Here is a 19953-nt window from a genome sequence, read left to right as displayed (position 1 = left end):
GAAGATGATACACGTTTTCGTGTGCATTTCTTTTAACGTACAAGTTTCTGTGTGTCGGAATAGGCTGGCGTACCTTCAGACGGCAAGGCCCAGAGCATTCCATAACGCCTAGGGCGCGAGGTTTACAAAGTTATCCTCGGTATGAGAGGAGTAGAAATTGACGGGTTGATCAGCAGGCTCTGTGGCTCAGGGCCTAGAAGGAGTCAGCAAGGAGCCTGATGGATCCTTCTGGGCTTGAGAGTTAAATTCCAGCCAAGGGTGGGCGATTAAAAAAGAAGAAAACCACATTCCGTGTTCAGCACTGCACCTTTTTTCCAACGCCTCCCACCAGAGCACTTGCTTCACCGGGGCGATAATTAGCATTTTCTAACAGGGAAAGGTAAGCCTCACCCAGGTCAGGCATCGCCGTTGCCTTAAAGGCAATCAAAGCCAGAACGCACCCCCAAAGATATTCAGTTTGTAGGCGAGACTCGGGGCGAGCCGCCTTTTAAACTCCCCACGCACAGGGATCTTAGCTCTGCTCTCCATATGGGCCACCAGTGCTTCAGCGACGTTTCCTTAGGTCTGGGGGTGGGGTCAAACCTCAGGTAGCCACGCCCTCTTCCTCTAGCTCCACCCCCTCTCGCCTGGTGGTTTCCTGACTTTTACGCCGTTTTTTCTCCCCCGTTCTAAATTATTTGAAATGCCTCTCGTAAGGCTCTAAGAGCTTTCAGTTACAATACGCTGGTATTTTTTAGTCTTAGTGGCGCTTCTCCTTTTTGCCTTTGCCCCGCCCCCTTCTGCCTGAGGCCACACCCAGTCCTAGCAGGCAGCTCCCAAGAACTTCTCTGCAATAGAATTCAGCCCTCTGATTTAAAGTGATTTGACATCCCTGGCTTTGGGTATGTTTAATTCTAGCTCTCCTTGTCTCTTCCTCTCCGACATTTCACATTAAGGGTGTCCGTATCCCCCTGTTTGGAAGAGTAGAGAGTCTGCCCTAGCCTTCTCCAACCCAGTGCCCTCTAGGTGTGTTTATTTATTTATTTATTTATTTATTGCACTTCTATACCGCTCCCATAGCCAGGGCTCTCTGGGCGGTTTACAGAAATTCTAAAATTGAGATAAAAACGAGTATACAAAATTTAAAATTCTAAAACACAGAACATACACACATAAAGCATTAAAAACCGTTAAAAAAACTAAACATGTGGGTGATTAAGATGTGCCGCCATATGCCTGGGCAAAGAGGAAAGTCTTAACCTGGCGCTGGAAAGATAGCAGCGTTGGCGCCAGGCGAGCCTCGTCAGGGAGATCGTTCCACAGTCTGGGGGCCACCACCGAAAAGGCCTTATTCCTCGTTGCCACACTCTGAGCCTCTCTTGGAGTAGGCACCCAGAGGAGGACCTTAGATGTTGAACGTAGTGACCGGGTATATTCACGTCGGGAGAGGCGTTCCGTCAGGTATTGTGGTCCCATGTGTTGGACTTCAACTCCCATCACCCACAGCCAAGCAAGGCTAACGGTCAGGAATCCCAGGAGTCCGAAACATCTGGAAGGGCCCATGTTGGGGAAGGCTGTATCACTTTCACCACTACCACCACATTATCCATCCATGCAGCAAAGGAAGAAAAGGCCCTGCATACCTAACAAAACCTGCTTATTTTTTTGCTGCATTGAAACTGCAGCCAAAGAAATGTTGTTCTGCAAAACAGCCCTGCATCACTAAATGGAGCCAATTCCGCTCTTTGCATCAAGAGGCGACCGTGTTGCTTGCTCAGCATTAAAGAAAAGGCCAAATTCCTATCGATCCAAGATCTGGTTCAGGGATGCGCAACTTCAAACCCAGGACCGGATTCCATTTGAGAAAAATCTCTCAGGGTTCTGCATTTCAGAGACATGCAGGGCCAGAAGCGAAAAGGCTGGGACGAAAATCCCAGCATATTTTACCCGCAACCAAGCCATAAGGGAGGCGTTTGGACCATTTAGAATGGAGGAAAAGCTGCAGAAAGCCAGGAGACGTACCCCCCCCCCAAAGACTGGTGGTTTGGAGAAAGGGGTGGAGTCAAGGGAATGGGCGTGGCTTTCGGGGGATCACCGAGTTCTGCACCCCTGATGTGGTCCAGACACACACACGTGCCAAAATAGCGTGTCAGCAACAGGGCTGGGTTTACACCACGGTTCCGTATAGGAAAGCAGAAAAGGTCAGAGCACAAGGTTGCACAGGATTAGGGAGAATTTTGGGACGTTCTGCTTCTCCCATCACAGGAGTGAGGAGAAGCTCTACCACTGGACATTTTCTATTTGGTGCCGAAAAGGCTGGATCCAGGCCTGGGAGTGGGGCTGGCCAGAGGAAGGGTAAGGAACATTTAAATTGCCCATGACGTTCAGGAGCAAGGCTACGTTGGATGCTCTGTGGGAAATGAAAACTGCACTCAGACAAAATTGAAAAACAGAGCAGGAAGACTAGGTAGAAGGAGGTCTTTAAACGTGTCGGCTTTTCGAGATTACCAGAGGCCCTGGCACCTATTCATGGATACCACATCATAAGAACATAAGAAGAGTTCTGCTGGATCAGACCAAGGGTCGTTCTAGTCCAGCACTCTGTTCACACAGTGACCAAGCAGCTGTCAGCGAGGAACCCACCACCAGGACAGGATGCAACAGCACCCTCCTGCCCATGTTCCCCAGCAACTGGTGTATATAGGCTTACTGCCTCTGAGCCTGAAGGTAGCACCTAGCCATCAGGGCTAGTAGCCACGGCTAGCCTTCTCCTCCAGGAATTTCTCCAATTCCCTTTTAAAGCTGTCCACATTGGTGGCCATCACTACATCTTGTGGTAGCGAATTCTTTAACTATGCGCTGGCACCAATGCGATTATTAGAAGCACGGGAGACCCCGTTCCCAGCTGAATCGGGCAGCTACAATAGAATGATAATTTTCTCATGTGAGATCGCAGTCTGAATTCTCCCTGAAGGATTGAACTTGTGCCACATCAGGTGATGGTGCTGGGGTTCATATGAGCGAAGGCACCTCTCTATTTTTTTTTAACCCCTCCTCATAGAAAGCTAGGATGTCAGCCTTTTAGCCTAAACTTGTCGCTGACGGGCTAGGTTTCTAGATGCAGGGATGTATTTGTTTCTTGCCTGGGGAAGGATTCCATCATGTCAAACCGCTGCCTGCATTCTGAAACGATACAGCCTGGATGCCGTTACGATGGCCACCATGAGAATTAAGCCAGACAACTGCAGGCATAAACTATACATTGCATTTTCATTTATTTCTCTTAATTATTCATCGGGTAAAGTTTCCTGCCTCCGTTACACAGTGTTCTTCCTGTTCTATTTTCTGTCTTTCTGTCTTTTTTCTTTGTCAGCATTTGATCACGTTTTTTCGGCCTAAATGGAGACAGAGGCTTTTTGCCTAAGAGCACTGCAAATCATTGCCAGAGCCTTCGTTGGCAGAGAACCCCATCCGTCTGTCTGGGAGGTAACAGGATACATGCTTAGTCCGTTTGCTCCCTCTTGCGTCGGACGGCAGCTGGAAACAAACCAGAAAAATCGTCGATGAAAGTCTCCACGTAAGTCTTGCTGTAACTCGGCGGCACTCCAAATGTTTTGGATTGCAACTCCCATCAGCTACCTGGCTAGCAGTCAGGAATGTTGGGAGTTGTCATCTGGAAGATTTGCAGGACAAAAGGTTGTGTAAGGCTGGAGACAGGGAGATCTGGCATTTTTTCAGAGGCAAGGTATGTTCCCAGCCATACAAACATGCTGGGCTGTGGCAAATGGGAGTCGGAGTTGAAAACATCCAAAGAGGCAGGAAGGCTGAATTACAGGAATCCAGCCAAGCGGGCCCAATTTCCCTTTGTGATGAAAAGGCATTTTGAACATGCTCAGGGACACTTTGCACTCAGCTTGATTAATATATTTTTCGAAGAAAGGGCATTCGCTGGGAGCGGGGGAATTCCGCACATGCTTAGAGGCACACAGCCTGTTACCCCAGATGTTGATATCACCTGTGTTTGGAGCAGGAGCTGTATTTTCCCTTTCTGAACACCCCACCCCACGCATTCCTGAACTTGTAGCCTGGAAAGTATGTGTTCATCCCACCCCCACAACCCATAATATGAAAGTGATAAAGGCACAGGGAAATTGCACCTCAATTTTTAAAGGGAAAATAGGATATAAGCCTTTTAATTTGTTTATTTATTATTATTGTATGGGGATTGGCAAGAGGAATGTTGCTAGTCCCTAATGTGGAACGCTTAACAAGGCTGAGACGCAGTTACATTTGGCAGCTTTTTTCTAGTGTCTTTAACACTAAAATAAAAGAAATTGAACAGCTACAGCTTTTTCCTATTGTGGGGGTGGCAAATAATAATAATAATAATAATAATAATAATAATAATACAAGCCTTGTGGCACCTTAAAACTGAGGGTTGGACCCAAGTTGAAATTAGTGAGTTAAAAGCTAGTTAAAAGCTGTCAGGCATTCTGCACATGCTCAGAGATATGTTGTTGTTGTTATTATTATTATTATTATTGTTGTTGTTGTTGTTGTTGTTGTTGTGGGGAAAAGCTCTGCATGCAATCAAGTACACTACAACGCTTATAAACAAACAGAAAGATTCAGTGCCTCTGAGCATATGCAGAGTGCCCCTCCCAAGATTCAGAGCCTAGTTTAAGCTAGAGATTTCAAGCATCACCGTCCAATAACAAACAAGGGACTCCCACACGGGATTTGATTAGCATTCCTCTTGACCAATCAGATGCACGTATTGTTTAGAAAAGCTATTGGAAGCCAATTTAGAGAGGCGTGTCATTTGTTCGGTCACGCTTCCAGTTAGATTGGCGTTCTTCTAGTCCAATGAAAAGCAAGAACCTCTGAGAAACGGCACTTGCTCAATCCTTGCCCAATCAGATTGGCTAGATTGTGGGTGGGCAATCGACGCACTTTGGGACTGACAGTTCCCTTTCCCAATCAGAGTCAGGGATTAGGGAAGGGAGGGAAGTTTGGGAAATGATCCTAGGAGGCGCCTTATTGGACTCTGTAACTGATTGACAGACCCCAGAGCTAATGAAGAGGCGAGTTTGTGTGTGACGGGGAAACAAAAGCGAAGCCGCAAACGGTTGTTGTTGTTTTTAAAAAAGGCAAAAAAACTGGTGACGGTCGTGGCTTGCCTGGCAGCGCCCCTCACCGCGTTGCCATGGTGATGAAGACGGAGAAGAGTAAGCAGGCGAGGAGTCGCGCACGCGCAGAGCGCCCAAGCAGCCAAGGAGGATTCTTCTCGGAGGAGCAGAGAAATTGCCTCGGCGTGACGTCACACGTAGTCGGGCGGAGGGAGGGAGGGAGCGAGCGCGAGAGGCGCGCGTGCGCAAAGGCCGGTAAACCGGTGCGGGTGGAGGGGGCGGAGCCGGAAGTGGTTGCGTGTGGCGTCACCGCGCACGGCTCCCGGCTGGCGTCACCGGAAAGAAGAAGCCGGTTGTTCGTGAGGGCGAAGAGAAGAAGGGCAGGAAGTGAGGCGGGAGATTCACGGCCGTGTGCAGGTTAGTCCCCCCCCTCAGCAGCCCCACCTGGCGGGGGGTCAGGGGTCACGCAGGGGGGGTCAGGGGTCACGCAAGGTCAAGGGGCGGAAATGGAGGAGGAGGAGGTCACTGTAGAGGTCAAGGTGCATTTCTGAGGTGATACAGCATTTATTATTTATTTTACTATACTATTCATTTTATTAATAGCAGTCAATGGCTTAACCTTACTGTCCTAATATTTAATATTTTATTCATTTTATTTAACAATTAATATTTTATTAATTATTAAATTAATTAATATTTTATTCATTTTATTGCATTTCTATACCGCCCCCATAGCCGAAGCTCTCTGGGCAAGTTCCCAGGAGATAAAAACACTTAAATATATATATATATATATATATATATATATATATATATATACAAAAATTTAAAAGCCACAAAAACATGCAAAATGCACATACATTTAGAGCCACTATAACCACTTTAGAACGGTGAGCCGAAAAACAGACCCAGGCTCCTCACGTATTGCCCAGGGTGACCCTATGAAAAGGAGGACCGGGCTCCTGTGTCTTTAACAGTAATGTAGGAAAGGGAATTTCAGCAGGTGTCCTTTGTATATATGGAGAACCTGGTGAAATCCCCTCTTTATCACAACCGTTAAAGCTGCAGGAGCTACACTAGAGTGGCCCGATTTAAAAGAGGGCAGCTTTAACTGTTGTGATGAAGAGGGAATTTCACCCTCTTCAATTGACACCTGCTGAAATTCCCTTTTCTACATTACTGTTAAAGATACAGGAGCCCTGTCCTCCTTTTCATAGGGTCACCCTAGTATTGCCAAATGCCTGCGTCTCTTCGCTTGATATTGATACTAATGGAGGCTGTAATTTCCTGTGGCACCAACAACTGACGCTTTAATATTAGTAACCGCCCATGTTGTGGCCAGTTGGAAACTATTAACGCGTTATTTTCTGGCTGGCTGGCTGGCTGGCTTGGGAAATGCTGGGAGTCGAAGGGCTCCCTCCTACATCGCTAGAGAGCCAGTGTGGCCTGGCAGCAAAAGTGTTGGACTGGGAGTTGAGAGATCCGGGTTCCAGTCCCCACTCGGCCACGGAAACCCGCCAGGTGACTTTGGGCCAGTCACAGATTCTCAGCCCAACCCACCTCGCAGGGTTGTTGTGAGGATAATGTGGAGAGGAGGAGGAGTATTATGTATGCTGCCTTGGGTTCATTCAAGGGGAAAAAGGCAGGATATAAATGCAATAATAAATAACAGAAATAAATAAAACAAATTCCATAGCTTGACTACGCGCTGCGTGAAGGACTCCTTCCTTTTATCTCCCTGACGGGGCTGCTTTTCCTCGGCAGGACAAGCATCTGTCAGGGATGCTTGAGGGTGGATTCTTGCATTGAGCAGGGGGTTGGACTCGATGGCCTTATAGGCCCCTTCCAACTCCCCTATTCTATGATTCTATGATAGGTGTGCCCTTCCTACGTCAGCGTTCCTTCTGACTGCATCATAACCAGCAAGGAGAACAACTGAAGGCTCTTCCCGAGGGCCTGGTGTAGCCCGTCACCGCACAGGTCATGCTGAGGAGCTGCCGTTGGCTGGCCAAGGGGCTCGCTCGCTGGGCGGCCCCCAGTGATGCCTCGCGGGTGGTAGCCGCGTCCGAGGGAGCCTTGCAGTATTCCTCCCTCATGTCAATCTGGAATCCCACAGTGAGTATTGGGGAGATGGAGACCTAAGTGTCGTTTTTCCTTATGAAACCTCACATCTTCTGCCTTGGTTTTGAGAAGAACTTCATTTTGTCTGTGGTGAACTTCTTCCCCTCAGTTGCATCTACATGCTTGTCCCGCTTTGCCCACAGCACGGGGGAGGCGTTGATTCCTCAGACCTTTTAAGTGTGCGTTTCACTGGCAGTAACCCAGGGTTAACAGCAGGCAGAGTGTTTCTTTGGGTGGAGGGGCGGAATGAAAGCAAAGTCATGGTAAGCTGAAATCTGAAGTGAATGCAGTTAGGACTGTTTCTGCTTTTATTTATCCAAGGTACTTAAGAACATACGAAGTGCCCTGATGCTGGATCAGACCAAGGGTCCATCTAGTCCAGCACTCTGTTCACTCAGTGGCCAAACAGCCATCGGCCAGGGATGAACAAGGAGGACATGGTGCAACAGCACCCTCCCACCCATCTTCCCCAGCAACTGGTGCACACAGGCTTTATTATTATTATTATTATTTATTTATTTATATAGCACCATCAATGTACATGGTGCTGTACAGAGTAAAACAGTAAATAGCAAGACTCTGCCGCATAGGCTTACAATCTAATAAAATCATAGTAAAACAATAAGGAGGGGAAGAGAATGCAAACAGGCACAGGGTAGGGTAAGCAGGCACAGGGTAGGGTAAAACTAACAGTATAAAGTCTGCACAACATCAAGTTTTAAAAGCTTTAGGAAAAAGAAAAGTTTTTAGTTGGGCTTTAAAAGCTGCGATTGAACTTGTAGTTCTCAAATGTTCTGGAAGAGCGTTCCAGGCGTAAGGGGCAGCAGAAGAAAATGGACGGAGCCGAGCAAGGGAAGTGGAGGCCCTTGGGCAGGCGAGAAACATGGCATCAGAGGAGCGAAGAGCACGAGCGGGGCAATAGTGTGAGATGAGAGAGGAGAGATAGGAAGGAGCTAGACCGTGAAAAGCTTTGTAGCTCAACAGGAGAAGTTTATATTGGATTCTGAAGTGAATTGGAAGCTTATTGCCTCGAATACTGGAGATAGCACACAACCATCAGGGCTAGTAGCCATGAATAGCCTTCGCCTCCAGGAATTTGTCCAACCCCCTTTTAAAGCCATCCAGATTGATGGCTGTCACTACATCTTGTAGTGAGTTCCATAATTTAACTATGCGCTGTGTGAAGCAATCCTTCCTTTTATTTGTCCTGGATCTCCCACCCATCAGCTTCATGGGATGACCCCAGTTGGGTTCTAGTATTATGAGAAAGGGAGAAAAAATGTCTCCCTGTCCACTTTCTCCACACCAGGCATCATTTTGTCCACCTCTATCACGTCTCCCCTTAGCCTCCTTTTTTCCAAGCTAAACAATCCCAGTAGTTGTAACCCTCCCTCATATGAGATGTGCTCCACCCCCTGAATCATTTGAGTTGCCCTTTTCTGCCCTTTTTCCAGCTCTGTAATATCCTTTTTTAGGTGTGGTGACCAGAACTTAGTATTCTAAGTGTGGTCGCACCATAGATCTGTATAATGGCAGTATGATACTAGGCGTTTTATAAGTCCTCACAGAACGATGGTCAACCAGCCATGTCCTAATTCAGTCCTGACGTTGGCCAAGAGTTTCGTAATGCCCTTGAAATCTCTACTGAAAAGGGAGGGGAAGTTGTTAGACTGCAACAAATCTCAGGTGAGAAGGGTAGATGGTGGGAACTCCAACTTAGTTGTGGTTGCACCTGTATCCTATTGCCCTTCTGTTCCGTATTCACTTGTCTCTCTCATGCATGCGCTCCGCCTTCCTTTTCAGCTCTTGCTCTCTCAGTCTGAGAAGGCGAAGGACCATGCCCTCCCTAACTGTAGCTGGAGCCAGGAAATGTTGCATCAGTTCAACAAATTTACAGAGATGGTAGAAGGCGGAACATGGAAAAAGCTGCCTTCTTATCGGCATACTCTGGAACACGTTCCAGGCAAGGGGATTTTACTTTTTAAATTCGTGTTACTATTTTTTTATTTTACACATTTTTATCCTACCCCCTCAGCCAGAAAAAGGCTCCCGGAACGGTTTACAACCAATCAGCAGAAACAAAACGCTCTCTGCCCGCAGTCTTATGGTCTAAGAAGACAGGAAATGAAAAGATAATGGCATGGAGAGGAAAGTGGAAGAAAGCACGTCGTCTTTGGAGTGTCCTCTTTTCTTTCCCTTCTCCTTCTGCTACAACCCATCTCCCCCTTTTAAAAGCCTTGCCACGACCCCCTTTCTCTTTTCCTGAATTGATACAAAATTAACAGCTTAATGGTCCATAGTTAGGGATCAGATACAAGCACAGTTAAGAGCAGGCTTGTTTTTTTAATTTAGACTTCCTAGCTCTTCTCATTCTAACTGCTTGATATACATAATATATTGATTATAGAATAGCAGAGTTGGAAGGGGCCTCTAAGGCCATCGAGTCCAACCCCCTGCTCACTGCAGGAATCCACCCTAAAGCATCCCTGACAGATGGTTGTACAGCTGCCTCTCGAATGCCTCTAGTGTGGGAGAGCCCACCACCTCCCTAGGTAACCGGTTCCATTGTCGTACTGCTCTAACAGTCAGGAAGTTTTTCCTGATCATAGAATTGTAGAATAGTAGAGTTGGAAGGGGCAGGGAAAAGACAAATCTTCTCTGAAAAAGTGTTTAAGAAATAGAATTCTGTATCATCCATATCACAGAAACATAGAGTTGGAAGGGGCCTATAAGGCCATCCAGTCCAACCCCCTGCTCACTGCAGGAATCCACCCTAAAGCATCCCTGACAGATGGTTGTACAGCTGCCTCTCGAATGCCTCTAGTGTGGGAGAACCCACCACCTCCCTAGGTCATGGGTTCCATTGTCGGACTGCTCTAACAGGAAGTTTTTCCTGATGTTTTGTCATACTGCTCTAACAGTCAGGAAGTTTTTTCCTGGTGGCCAGCCGAAATCTGGTTTCCTGTAACTTGAGCCCATTATTCCGAGTCCTGCACTCTGGGATGACCGAGGAGCAATACTGGCCTTCCTCTGTGTGACAACCTTTCAAGGACTTGAAAAGTTCTATCCTGTCTCGCCTCAGCCTTCTCTTCTCCAGGCTAAACTCCTCTAAACTCCCTTCGTCACATTTGTTTTTATCCCTGACCAATATATATTGCACTTCTTTCGAAAGACACTAGCGAAGAGAATGCCAGCACTGGCAAGTGTATTGTAGTGCTTGAGAGCTTCGCTGGTTGAGCTAAAAGACTGGGGTGGAGCCTCTGGTGGGGATGATGGACTTCAGCATCTTCCCCCGGCTGCATTTGAAGGCGTAGCAAAGCCCTTTCATCCACACACCTGAAACCACCAGCTGCCATGTTGTCTCCTCTCTCAGACCTCTCAATGACAGTAGCTGTTCCAGCTGGTTGTTGAAAGATCAGTTATGGAACTTTAAGAATTGGTAGCTGAATGGCTTTCTTCTTCCCTTCCAGTTTCTTTTTCCTTTTTTTTTTTTTTTTTTTTGCAGCAGTGGCTGATGGGATACCATCAGCAAGATGGGGGAAGGAGAGGGGGAAGTAACTGTCAATCAAACATCGCAATGGATTTTACTCTGCTTCACAGTAGCCCACAGTCACGCGACGGTGGAGTTAGAACATGTTGTGTGGGGAGTATCCCCCAAAGAACTCAACCGTTGAGTGGAGTTTTCACACTGTGTTGACTAATGTTTTCTTTGAACTGAGCCATTGACTGCTGTTGCTTCTTGCTGCTCCTGCAGAAAAGATAAGGCAAGAGCACAAGTTGGAGAAGGACACACGCGCACGTCATTTCCTCAGGAACGTCGACATTGAAGGCATGGGCTTTGAATATGCCATGTTCTTCAACCCGTCAGAGCAAAGGATGGTGTGCGTCTTCCAGCCAGGAATTTATCTCGAGGGACATCCAGGGTGAGAGAAACGAAATACTCGACTTCATATTCGTTAGACACTATGCTGTTCCATGATCTTGGAATTGTTGTAGATCACAAGCTAAATGTGAGCCAACAATATGACGTGGCTGCAAAAAAGGCATATGCTGTTTTGGGCTGCATTAATAGAAGTATAGCTTCCAAATCGCGCGTGGTGCTGGTTTCCATCTATTCGGCACTGTTTAGGCCTCATCTAGAGTATTGCGTCCAGTTCCGGGCTCCACAATTCAAGAAGGACGCAGACAAGCTGGAGCGTGTTCAGAGGAGGGCAACCAGGAGGATCAGGGGTCTGGAAACAAAGCCCTAGGAAGAGAGACTGAAAGAACTGGGCCTAGGGCCAGGATCTCTTCTTGATCCTCCCAGAGTGCAGGACACGGAATAACGGGCTCGAGTTAAAGGAAGCCAGATTCCAGCTGGACATCAGGAAAAACTTCCTGTTAGAGCAGTACGACAATGGTACCAGTGACCTAGGGAGGTGGTGGGCTCTCCAAGAGGCCTTCAAGAGGCCTTCAAGAGGCATCTGGACAACCATCTGTCAGGGATGCTTTAGGGTGGATTCCTGCATTGAGCAGGGGGGTTGGACTCATTGGCCTTGTAGGCCCCTTCCAACTCTGCTATTCTATGATTCTATGAGATATCTGGGGTCTCTAGTGTGATGCCCATGGGTCCTGGTGTCTCTGCAGACACCTCTTTTGGCACAAACCAAACTTCCTGCCCCTCCCAATTTTAATGTTATTTCTTAGGGGGGTTTTTTAAGTTACCTTTTTTTAAAAAAAAGCCTCGTGAGTTTGCCACGGTGCAACATCAAGCGCTGCCCTCCAGCCAGCGCCATCTGTATTCAGCTTCAAGAGAGTAGTTTTGTGTGTCGGAATGCAGCCCTGCCACTTCTGCCTTGTCCTTAGGTACTCGATTCTTTCCTTTTAGTCTCGCCAGTTTGCCTTCCGAGAGATGGCCTATCTCGTGGCCGGCCACGCCCACCCTAGCAGCCGTTTGGCGAACCGGCAAGCCTGCCCTGCCCCCTCGTGGCAGCCATTTTGTGAGAGCACTCGCGACGCTCTCTGAAAATTCTAACTGAGCTCACCCCAGATGGCAGTGAGCAAGACCTCCAATCAATCCAGGCTACCTGCAGGACCACCTTCTCCCATACAATCTGCCCCACACACTCAGGCATTCTGGGGAGAATTTCCTTGAGTCAGCGAAAACTAAGCTGACAGTCATTACCCAAAGGACCTTCTCTTCTGCCGCTCCCAGACTGTGAAATGGCATGCCGGGAGAGATTCGCCAACTTAACAGTCTTTCTGAATTTTTAAAAAAGCTTTTATTTATTTATTTATTTATTTATTGCATTTTTATACCGCCCAACAGCCGAAGCTCCCTGGGCGGTTCACAAAAACTAAAACCATTCAGAGTATAAAACAAACAGTATAGAAACATGCCATAAAATACACATTAAAAACTGATTAAAAACTAGGGATGTGCTCCGCTTCTCCTCGAACCGGAGAAGCATGAGCGGAGCGGGGGGCTCCGCTTGCCCTTAAGGCGGAGGCGAAGAGGATTGGGGGGCTGGCGGAGCGTGGCGAAGAGGATCGAGGTGAAGGCGGATCCTTCGCCTCGATCCGGAGCTCCGTCAGAAAGGTAAGTGGGGTTTACCGGGCCCTGCCGCTGTTGCTATCGCCCATGAAACCCCCCCCCTCCCTTACCTGCGTCCGTCCGCGGTCCCTCGGCTTCTTCAATTGAGCCCGCGGTTCAACCAGGAAGTCTGGGCCGCACTTGGGGATTCCCAGTCTTCTTTACGCGCCGCCACCTTCATCTCTCCTTGGTTGCCCGGATCGTTCTCCTCATTTTTATTTTGCTTTCCAGGTTTGCCCATGGCGGCTCCACAGCCACCATTCTGGACGCCACGTTTGGGTCCACTGCTATCTGCGTTGCCGGCAGGGTGATGACCGCTAACCTCACCATCGACTACAAGAGGTGAGCGATGCGCCCTGACAAAATAAGCGTTTGGCCGCCAGGATTGGAGGTCTGACACGACCCAGGAGAGTTTATCTGTGGTCCATTCCTTACCTGCTCCAGGCTCTTGTGGGCTTTGGACGTGGGCTTCCCTTTGACTGACAAGAAGTTATAATATGTAGGCTCTTAGCCGAGTCAAAACACAGCCATGAACAGCCAGAGTTGTTTCGGGTCTGATGGGAAAAGCTAGAAGTGAGTTTGATTCGTCCTCACGGTGCTCCCAAGCTTTTGACTGGCTTCTAACTTGGTCTGTTGGCGAAGAACCCACTCGTTGTTGTTGTTGTTTTAAATATTTTTATTTTCTACAATACTTAAACATGCACCATTACAATTAAAGAAAACAACATACTACATAAATGTTGAATTACATTAATATCATATCTATATAACATAATCAAACTTAACATATCAGTGCACCCCCCACCTCGGGATCTCATTCCTGATTCCAAAATCTCATACTTTCTTCTGCTGGCGGTTTCCCACTTCCCTTAGAAAACACAAATATTAGGAACTGTTTCCAAATTCCTTCAAAATCATTTGTTTTAGCTATACCTCTTCTCAGTTTAATATTACAAGTCAATTTATCATTGATAGCTATATCCCATACTTCTTTGTACCATTCTTCAATACAAGAATCCCCTTGAGTCTTCCAGTTCCTAGCTACAATCAATCTTGCTGCAGTCAGCAAATTCGTTATCAATTCCTTAATTTCTTTTTTACATTTTAAATCTTCAAATAGTGACAGTAATGCAACTTTTGGCGTTCGTTCTATCTTCATTCCCACAATTTCTTCGATCTCCAAAAACACCATCTTCCACAATTTTTGTACATATTTGCATTCCCACCACATATGTAAATACGTTCCTTTTCCCCCACATCGTAACGGCTCCTTGACCCTGAACTGTCTCTACTCCCGGCCCACTTTCCCTGCTCAATCCGTCATCATAGAATCATAGAAGAGCAGAGTTGGAGGGGGCCTACAAGGCCATCAAGTCCAACCCCCTACTCAATGCAGGAATCCACCCCAGCTGAGGAAAGGGCCTAGTGGTGGGATTGTGGGGGAGGAGAGAGGTGGACGGGATGCTTTAGCCACAGAAAGAGAAGCCGTGCTGTATTTCTGAGCTGTATTGATGAGCCTCTGTCACCCTTCTAGCCCCATCCCTCTGGGCTCTGTAGTCCTAGTGAAGTGCAAGCTGGACCGGACGGAGGGCAGGAAGTTGTTCTTCACCGGCGCAGTGCGGAGCGTTGACGGGCAGACCCTCCACGCGGAGGCCACGGGTATGTGCTGACTTGACCTTCTTTGGGCAGCTGTACATGTCTGACCCCCAAGGATTTATTTACATTTATTTATTGTTTTTATATCCCACCTTTTTTCCTCCAGGGAACCCAAGGCGGTGTACATAATCCTCCTCTTCATTTTATCCTCTTCATTTTATCCTCACAACAACCACCCTGTGACTTAGGTTGGGCTGAGAGTGTGTGCCTGGCCCAAAGTCACCCAGTGGGTTTCCGTGGCCGAGTGGGGACTAGAACCCGGATCTCACGACTCCCAGTCCGACATTTTAGCCACTACACCACACTGGCTCTCATAGGAGTGCTAAGCTGTCACCCGCGGGAGCCGTGATCCATGGGCCCGAGACGTGCGAGTCCAAAGCCGTGATCCTGAAGTCGTCGGGGTCGGCCCTCCTAGGAATTCCTTGGCCGCCCAGAGAGCTTCTGCTATTGGGCGGTATAAAAATGTAATAAATAAATAAAAGTTCCACCCTTCACTGCTCCTGCCCTCAAGAAACCTTTCCCCTTGCTTTGAAGGGCCGAACTGACTGTTTGCCTCCCGTCGATTCGTTTCTTGCGGCCTGGCATGCTCTAACCCTAACCCCTGCCCCCTTCATAGCATAAGCAGTCATTAATAGAAGAACTCCTCCATTCCAGCCGTCGCCCACACATTGGAAGAGGGCCGGGCGGTGTTGTGGAACATCTGCTCTTGTAGAGGGTGACCCTATGAAAAGGAGGACCGGGCTCCTGTCTCTTTAACAGTTGTATTGAAAAGGGGATTTCAGCAGGTGTCATTTGTATATATGGCGAGCCTGGTGAAATCCCTCGCCTCTTCATCACAACAGTTAGAGTTGCAGGAGCCCTGCCCTCTTTCGTGTCTGGTCACTCTAGAATAGCTCCTGCAGCTTTAACTGTTGTGACGAAGAGGGAATTTCACCAGGTTCTCCATATACACAAAGGACCCCTGCTGAGATACCCTTTTCTACGCAGCTGTTAAAGATACAGGAGCCCTGTCCTCCTTTTCATAGGGTCACCCTACCCTTGTACCCATGTTTTGGATAGCAACTCCCATCAGCCCCAGCCAGTATGGAATGATGGGAGTTGTAGTCCAAAACACCTGGAGCTGCCTGAAGGGAATAATTGATCTACGTTTTTGTCCTGAAGAAAGGGGTGTGTGAAAACAAGGGGGAACAGCGGTTGCCAAATGGTAACATGGTATTAACATTTAAAGCCCTAAACGGCTTGGGGCCAGGCTATCTGAAGGAACGCCTCCTCCCATATGCACCTGCCCGGACCCTAAGGTCGTCCTCAGGGGTCCTTCTCCGTGAGCCCCTGCCAAAGGAAGTGAGGCAGGTGGCTACCAGGAGCAGGGCCTTCTCTGCTGTGGCACCCCGGCTGTGGAATGAGCTCGCTAAGGAGGTTTGCTTGGCACCTACATTATATTCTCTTAGATGCCAGGCGAAGACCTTTTTATTCTCGTAGCATTTTAACAATCTATACATTTAACTTGGCAGTTTTAAATTTGTATTTCTGCACTACTGATGATTTTATCCTGGTTTGTGTTTTTATATTGTATTTTATATCATGTTTTGATACCGTGTCTTTTATATTTTGAATGGCTTTTAATTTGTGTGAACCGCCCGGAGAGCTTCAGCATATAAAAATGCAATAAATAAATAAAATGTTTAACCTCTCCCTCCCCTGCACATTGTGATCTTCAAATACTTAAAAGGTTGTCACACGGAGGAGGGCCAGGATCTCTTCTCGATCCTCCCAGAGTGCAGGGCTCAAGTTACAGGAAGCCAGATTCCGGCTGGACATCAGGAAAAACTTCCTGACTGTTAGAGCAGTACGACAATGGAACCAGTTACCTAGGGAGGTTGTGGGCTCTCCCACATTAGAGGCCTTCAAGAGGCAGCTGGACAACCATCTGTCAGGGATGCTTTAAGGGGGATTCCTGCATTGAGCAGGGGGTTGGACTCGATGGCCTTAGAGGCCCCTTCCAACTCTACTATTCTGTTCTCTCAAATGGAATTTGGCCCTTGTGCTGAAAGAGGTTCTGCCCTTCTGGATGTATTCATTGATTGAATCTGTATAGGTTTGCATAGTAAAAGTATGATCATCAGGAAAAACCTCCTGACTGTTAGAGCAGTACGACAATGGAACCAGTGACCTAGGGAGGTTGTGGGCTCTCCCACACTAGAGGCCTTCAAGAGGCAGCTGGACAACCCTCTGTCAGGGATGCTTTAGGGTGGATTCCTGCATTGAGCAGGGGGTTGGACTCGATGGCCTTGTAGGCCCCTTCCAACTCTACTATTCTATGATTCTATGATCTCTCTCCTGCTCAAGGTATCCCCTGTGGCTGCTGAATCTATTCTCTGGAAACGTGCACGTTAACTGCCTTCATGCAGTTCGCGCCCCATCCTGTTTCGTCCCTCCATGGCATCCGCTGCTGGTTGTTGCCAGGAGCAGCGCATGAGCTCAAAAGAACCGGCTGTCCACTAGAGGGTAGCAAAGCTGTATCTGATAGGAAGCGGTTCTATGCGCGCATTGCCTGCTGTGGCAGATCTTCCTATACTGGGCACAGAGCAGAGCATCCAAGCCTCAGCTGCAAACCAAGAGGGCCCTGATCCAGATCCTAAATTCAGTCCCTCGCCCTGCCAATTAAACGGGGAAAGTCTCTCACTGGAACCTGAGAAAGGCACTGGTGGTTAGCTTAAACCAGCTTTCCGGATACGTTTTGGCAAATGCCTTGATTCAGAGATTGTCTCACACTCTATTGTCAATAACCATACGTTGGCAACCAGTGGCTTCCTGTCTACTATGTCAGGATTTCTCTTGAAACCAGATCTCACCTTAAGAGCACGCTCAAACCTCCCTCTCCCTATTGAACTGTGGAGTTCTGGGCTCCACAATTCAAGAAGGACACAGACAAGCTGGAGCGTGTTCAGAGGAGGGCAACCAGGATGATCAGGGGTCTGGAAACAAAGCCCTAGGAGGAGAGACTGAAAGAACTGGGCATGTTTAGCCTGGAGAAGAGAAGATTGAGGGGAGGCATGATAGCACTCTTCAAATACTTAAAAGGTCACACAGAGGTAATAGCTATCTAGTGGCTAGCACTTTAATTTGCTGGTCCTGCATAACACAATCCATTGTTGTGTTTCCCACGCCACTGCCTCCCCCCCGCCCCACCAAAGAATTTCCTTTCCCCGGACCCAAGAACACCTGATAGCCAGGCTGGCCAAGTCATTGACATCGGAGCATTCCTTAGAAGAGAGCTAATCCTTTGCCTTTTTCCTTTCTTTCTCCCTCTCCTTGTTTTCAGCTCTGTTCATCCAACTGCAGTCAAAGAATCCCTCCAGTGATAATCAGATGCCAAGTCGCCCTCCTGAGCCTGCCCGCGGGAGCTAGTTCTTCGCCTGAAACCAACGCCTTGAGCAACGTTCCTTGTCTCTTTCACCTCTTTGAATCCCAATCGTGCCTCTTCTCCTGTCCCGTATCCCGTGGTTGATGCTGCCTTCGGGTTATGCTTGTTACCCAGAATGACCGGTGCTGGTGTCTGGGAGACCTTCCGTGCGCCCGGCCTCTGTGCCCTAGAGGGTGACCTCTGTCCATCCAAACAAAGCCAGCCTTCTGCACTTATTCAAGGGCATCTCCGTCGTCTCCTGCGTATCTGTCTTCCTTTGTTCTGCCAACTCTCCCATTTCCTTGGCAACATGCCTGCTCTTCCCAGAAAGAAAATCTTCCTCGGACTGCACGTGTGTGGATATTGTGATCCTGGAAAGATGGGTTCTTTTGTATATACAAGATAGCCCGTTGTCCCAGATGAAAGAATTTGGACCAAATCATACTTAACCTGGTGCAGTCTCTTCTGGGATGGATAAGAAAGTTTTCTTGAAGGTAGCATTTAGTATGCAGAGAAAACTTCTGATAAGTGAGGTGGCGTATTAATATATTCACGTGGACCCAGGTTAACTCTTTGCAACATGGTTACTTTGTGAGTATGGAAGGTACGCTCTGCATTCCGGCTTCCAGCAAGTCCGGGGGCACTTTTAGACGTACAAAAGACAGCAAGGCGGCTCTCAAAACAGCTGTAAAAGCCAAATAAAAATGAAAAAAAGTCAGATCAGTTCCCAATAAATGTGTGTGTTTCTAATAGGTTTCGAGAGACGTCATCGAGGGCAATTGACGTTCTTTCAAGCTTTCAAATCAGACTCTGAGTTCTGTGCTTCTAACTCACTCGCTGGAACTGTTAGAAAGTTCCAATCTTACAAACTACAAGCCTTTCTTTGGAGATCTATATTTGACTTTACACCTGAATGTTTGGGACGTGGTTCTTCTCGAACAGCCGAGCTTCACTGGAAAAGCTGCCTTACGGGTATTTTTGGCAGTGCAGGATTAATTCCACTTGGTTTACAAGAGGCTGTTTTGTAAGCAAACTCTCACCACGAGGCTTGAAATCCTTCGCTGTTTATGTGGTCTTAGCAATGCGCCTCCTCATTCCCATCGAGAGGCAGAGGAGAAATATAACCAAGACGTAGAGAGCGAGAGAAAAGAATTTCCAACAGAGGAAACGCTGCTATATCTTCCATTTTAACAAATGAGCGTTTAAACAGATAAGTAAATAGTGAACGACTTCCTTCTTCCGAAAGAGCACTTAATATTACTGTTATTTATTCTTTTACCGACAGGGTATTCTTTATAGGCTGGATTGGTTAGCTCTGTGTTGGAGATGAGATTCCGTTTGTGTGTGCGTCTATTTGAGATCATTTTTTTTATTGTTCTAATGCTGTAATTCCTTACAATGTAATTCAAGCCACGTAATTGCCTTTAGTACGGACAGTACATTCCCCGTGTTCTTCTCCATCTATGATTTTAACTATGCCCATCCATCTTTTCTGGGGCCTTGGGAACATGTACCTTTCCCAGGGTACCCAATATTCCTAATAAGGATATTGGGTGCCTTGGGAAATATTTTCCCTAATTCCAGCTAAGCTGCTGTACCATCATTCCCGCCATTTGTGGGCTGGGGACAGAGGGTTCGGAAGTTCTCCGCAGGGTTGTGAGAAGCCCAGTTACAAATAAATGAAGGAGGCGGGTGGATTCCCCCATCGCTACTTGGCTGTCCGTTCATTCTAGCGACACATCAAGCTTTATGTATGTGGAAACCGGGTTTGCCAAAAGGAATGTCTGCGGTTTGGGGAAGGAAAAAAATGCTTTGTGAGTTCTGTAAGAAGGAAAATCCTTCTGTTTCTTTTGGAATGCTGCAGAAGAACATAGCCATGCTGGATCAGACCAAGGGTCCATCTAATCCAGCACACTATTCACACAGTGGCCAAACAGCCGTCGGCCAGGGATGAACAAGCAGGACATGGTGCAACAGCACCCTCCCGCCCATGTTCCCCAGCAATTGGTGCACATAGATTTATTGCCTCAAATACTGGAGATCACGCACAACCATCAGGGCTAGTAGCCATGGATAGTCCTCACCTCCAGGAA

The 19953-nt window shown here is 47.6% G+C and overlaps 1 protein-coding gene across 3 annotated transcripts; it reads left to right on the top strand.

The window, feature by feature from the left end:
• The first annotated feature begins 5382 nt into the window (after nucleotides 1-5382).
• THEM4 (thioesterase superfamily member 4) lies at nucleotides 5383-19566 on the top strand. Of its 3 annotated transcripts, none has more exons than XM_063146008.1 (7): nucleotides 5383-5525; nucleotides 6985-7223; nucleotides 9033-9192; nucleotides 10984-11152; nucleotides 13033-13143; nucleotides 14336-14460; nucleotides 17780-19564. In XM_063146008.1, the coding sequence occupies exons 2-7, from the start codon at nucleotides 7092-7094 to the stop codon at nucleotides 17863-17865; spliced, it is 783 nt and encodes a 260-aa protein (XP_063002078.1). In that variant the 5' UTR covers nucleotides 5383-5525; nucleotides 6985-7091; the 3' UTR covers nucleotides 17866-19564. The 3 variants fall into 3 exon arrangements, with proteins under 3 accessions (XP_063002078.1, XP_063002080.1, XP_063002079.1); XM_063146009.1 differs by lacking the exon at nucleotides 5383-5525 and adding an exon at nucleotides 5641-5660; XM_063146010.1 differs by lacking the exon at nucleotides 6985-7223 and having other exon boundaries at nucleotides 17780-19566.
• The last annotated feature ends 387 nt before the right edge of the window (nucleotides 19567-19953 follow it).

Source organism: Elgaria multicarinata, chromosome 21 (genome assembly GCF_023053635.1).
Source record: "Elgaria multicarinata webbii isolate HBS135686 ecotype San Diego chromosome 21, rElgMul1.1.pri, whole genome shotgun sequence".
Lineage (NCBI taxonomy): Eukaryota > Metazoa > Chordata > Lepidosauria > Squamata > Anguidae > Elgaria > Elgaria multicarinata.
Note: the sequence above shows the minus strand (reverse complement) of the source record. Positions and strands in the feature narration are given on the sequence as shown.

Excerpts from the sequence above, each read along its gene's own strand:
- THEM4 (XM_063146008.1), top strand. The coding sequence starts at position 7,092 with ATGCTGAGGAGCTGCCGTTGGCTGGCCAAGGGGCTCGCTCGCTGGGCG. Across the intron at positions 9,193-10,983 it reads TACTCTGGAACACGTTCCAG|AAAAGATAAGGCAAGAGCAC; the intron begins GCAAGGGGATTT and ends CTGCTCCTGCAG. Across the intron at positions 11,153-13,032 it reads TATCTCGAGGGACATCCAGG|GTTTGCCCATGGCGGCTCCA; the intron begins GTGAGAGAAACG and ends TTTGCTTTCCAG.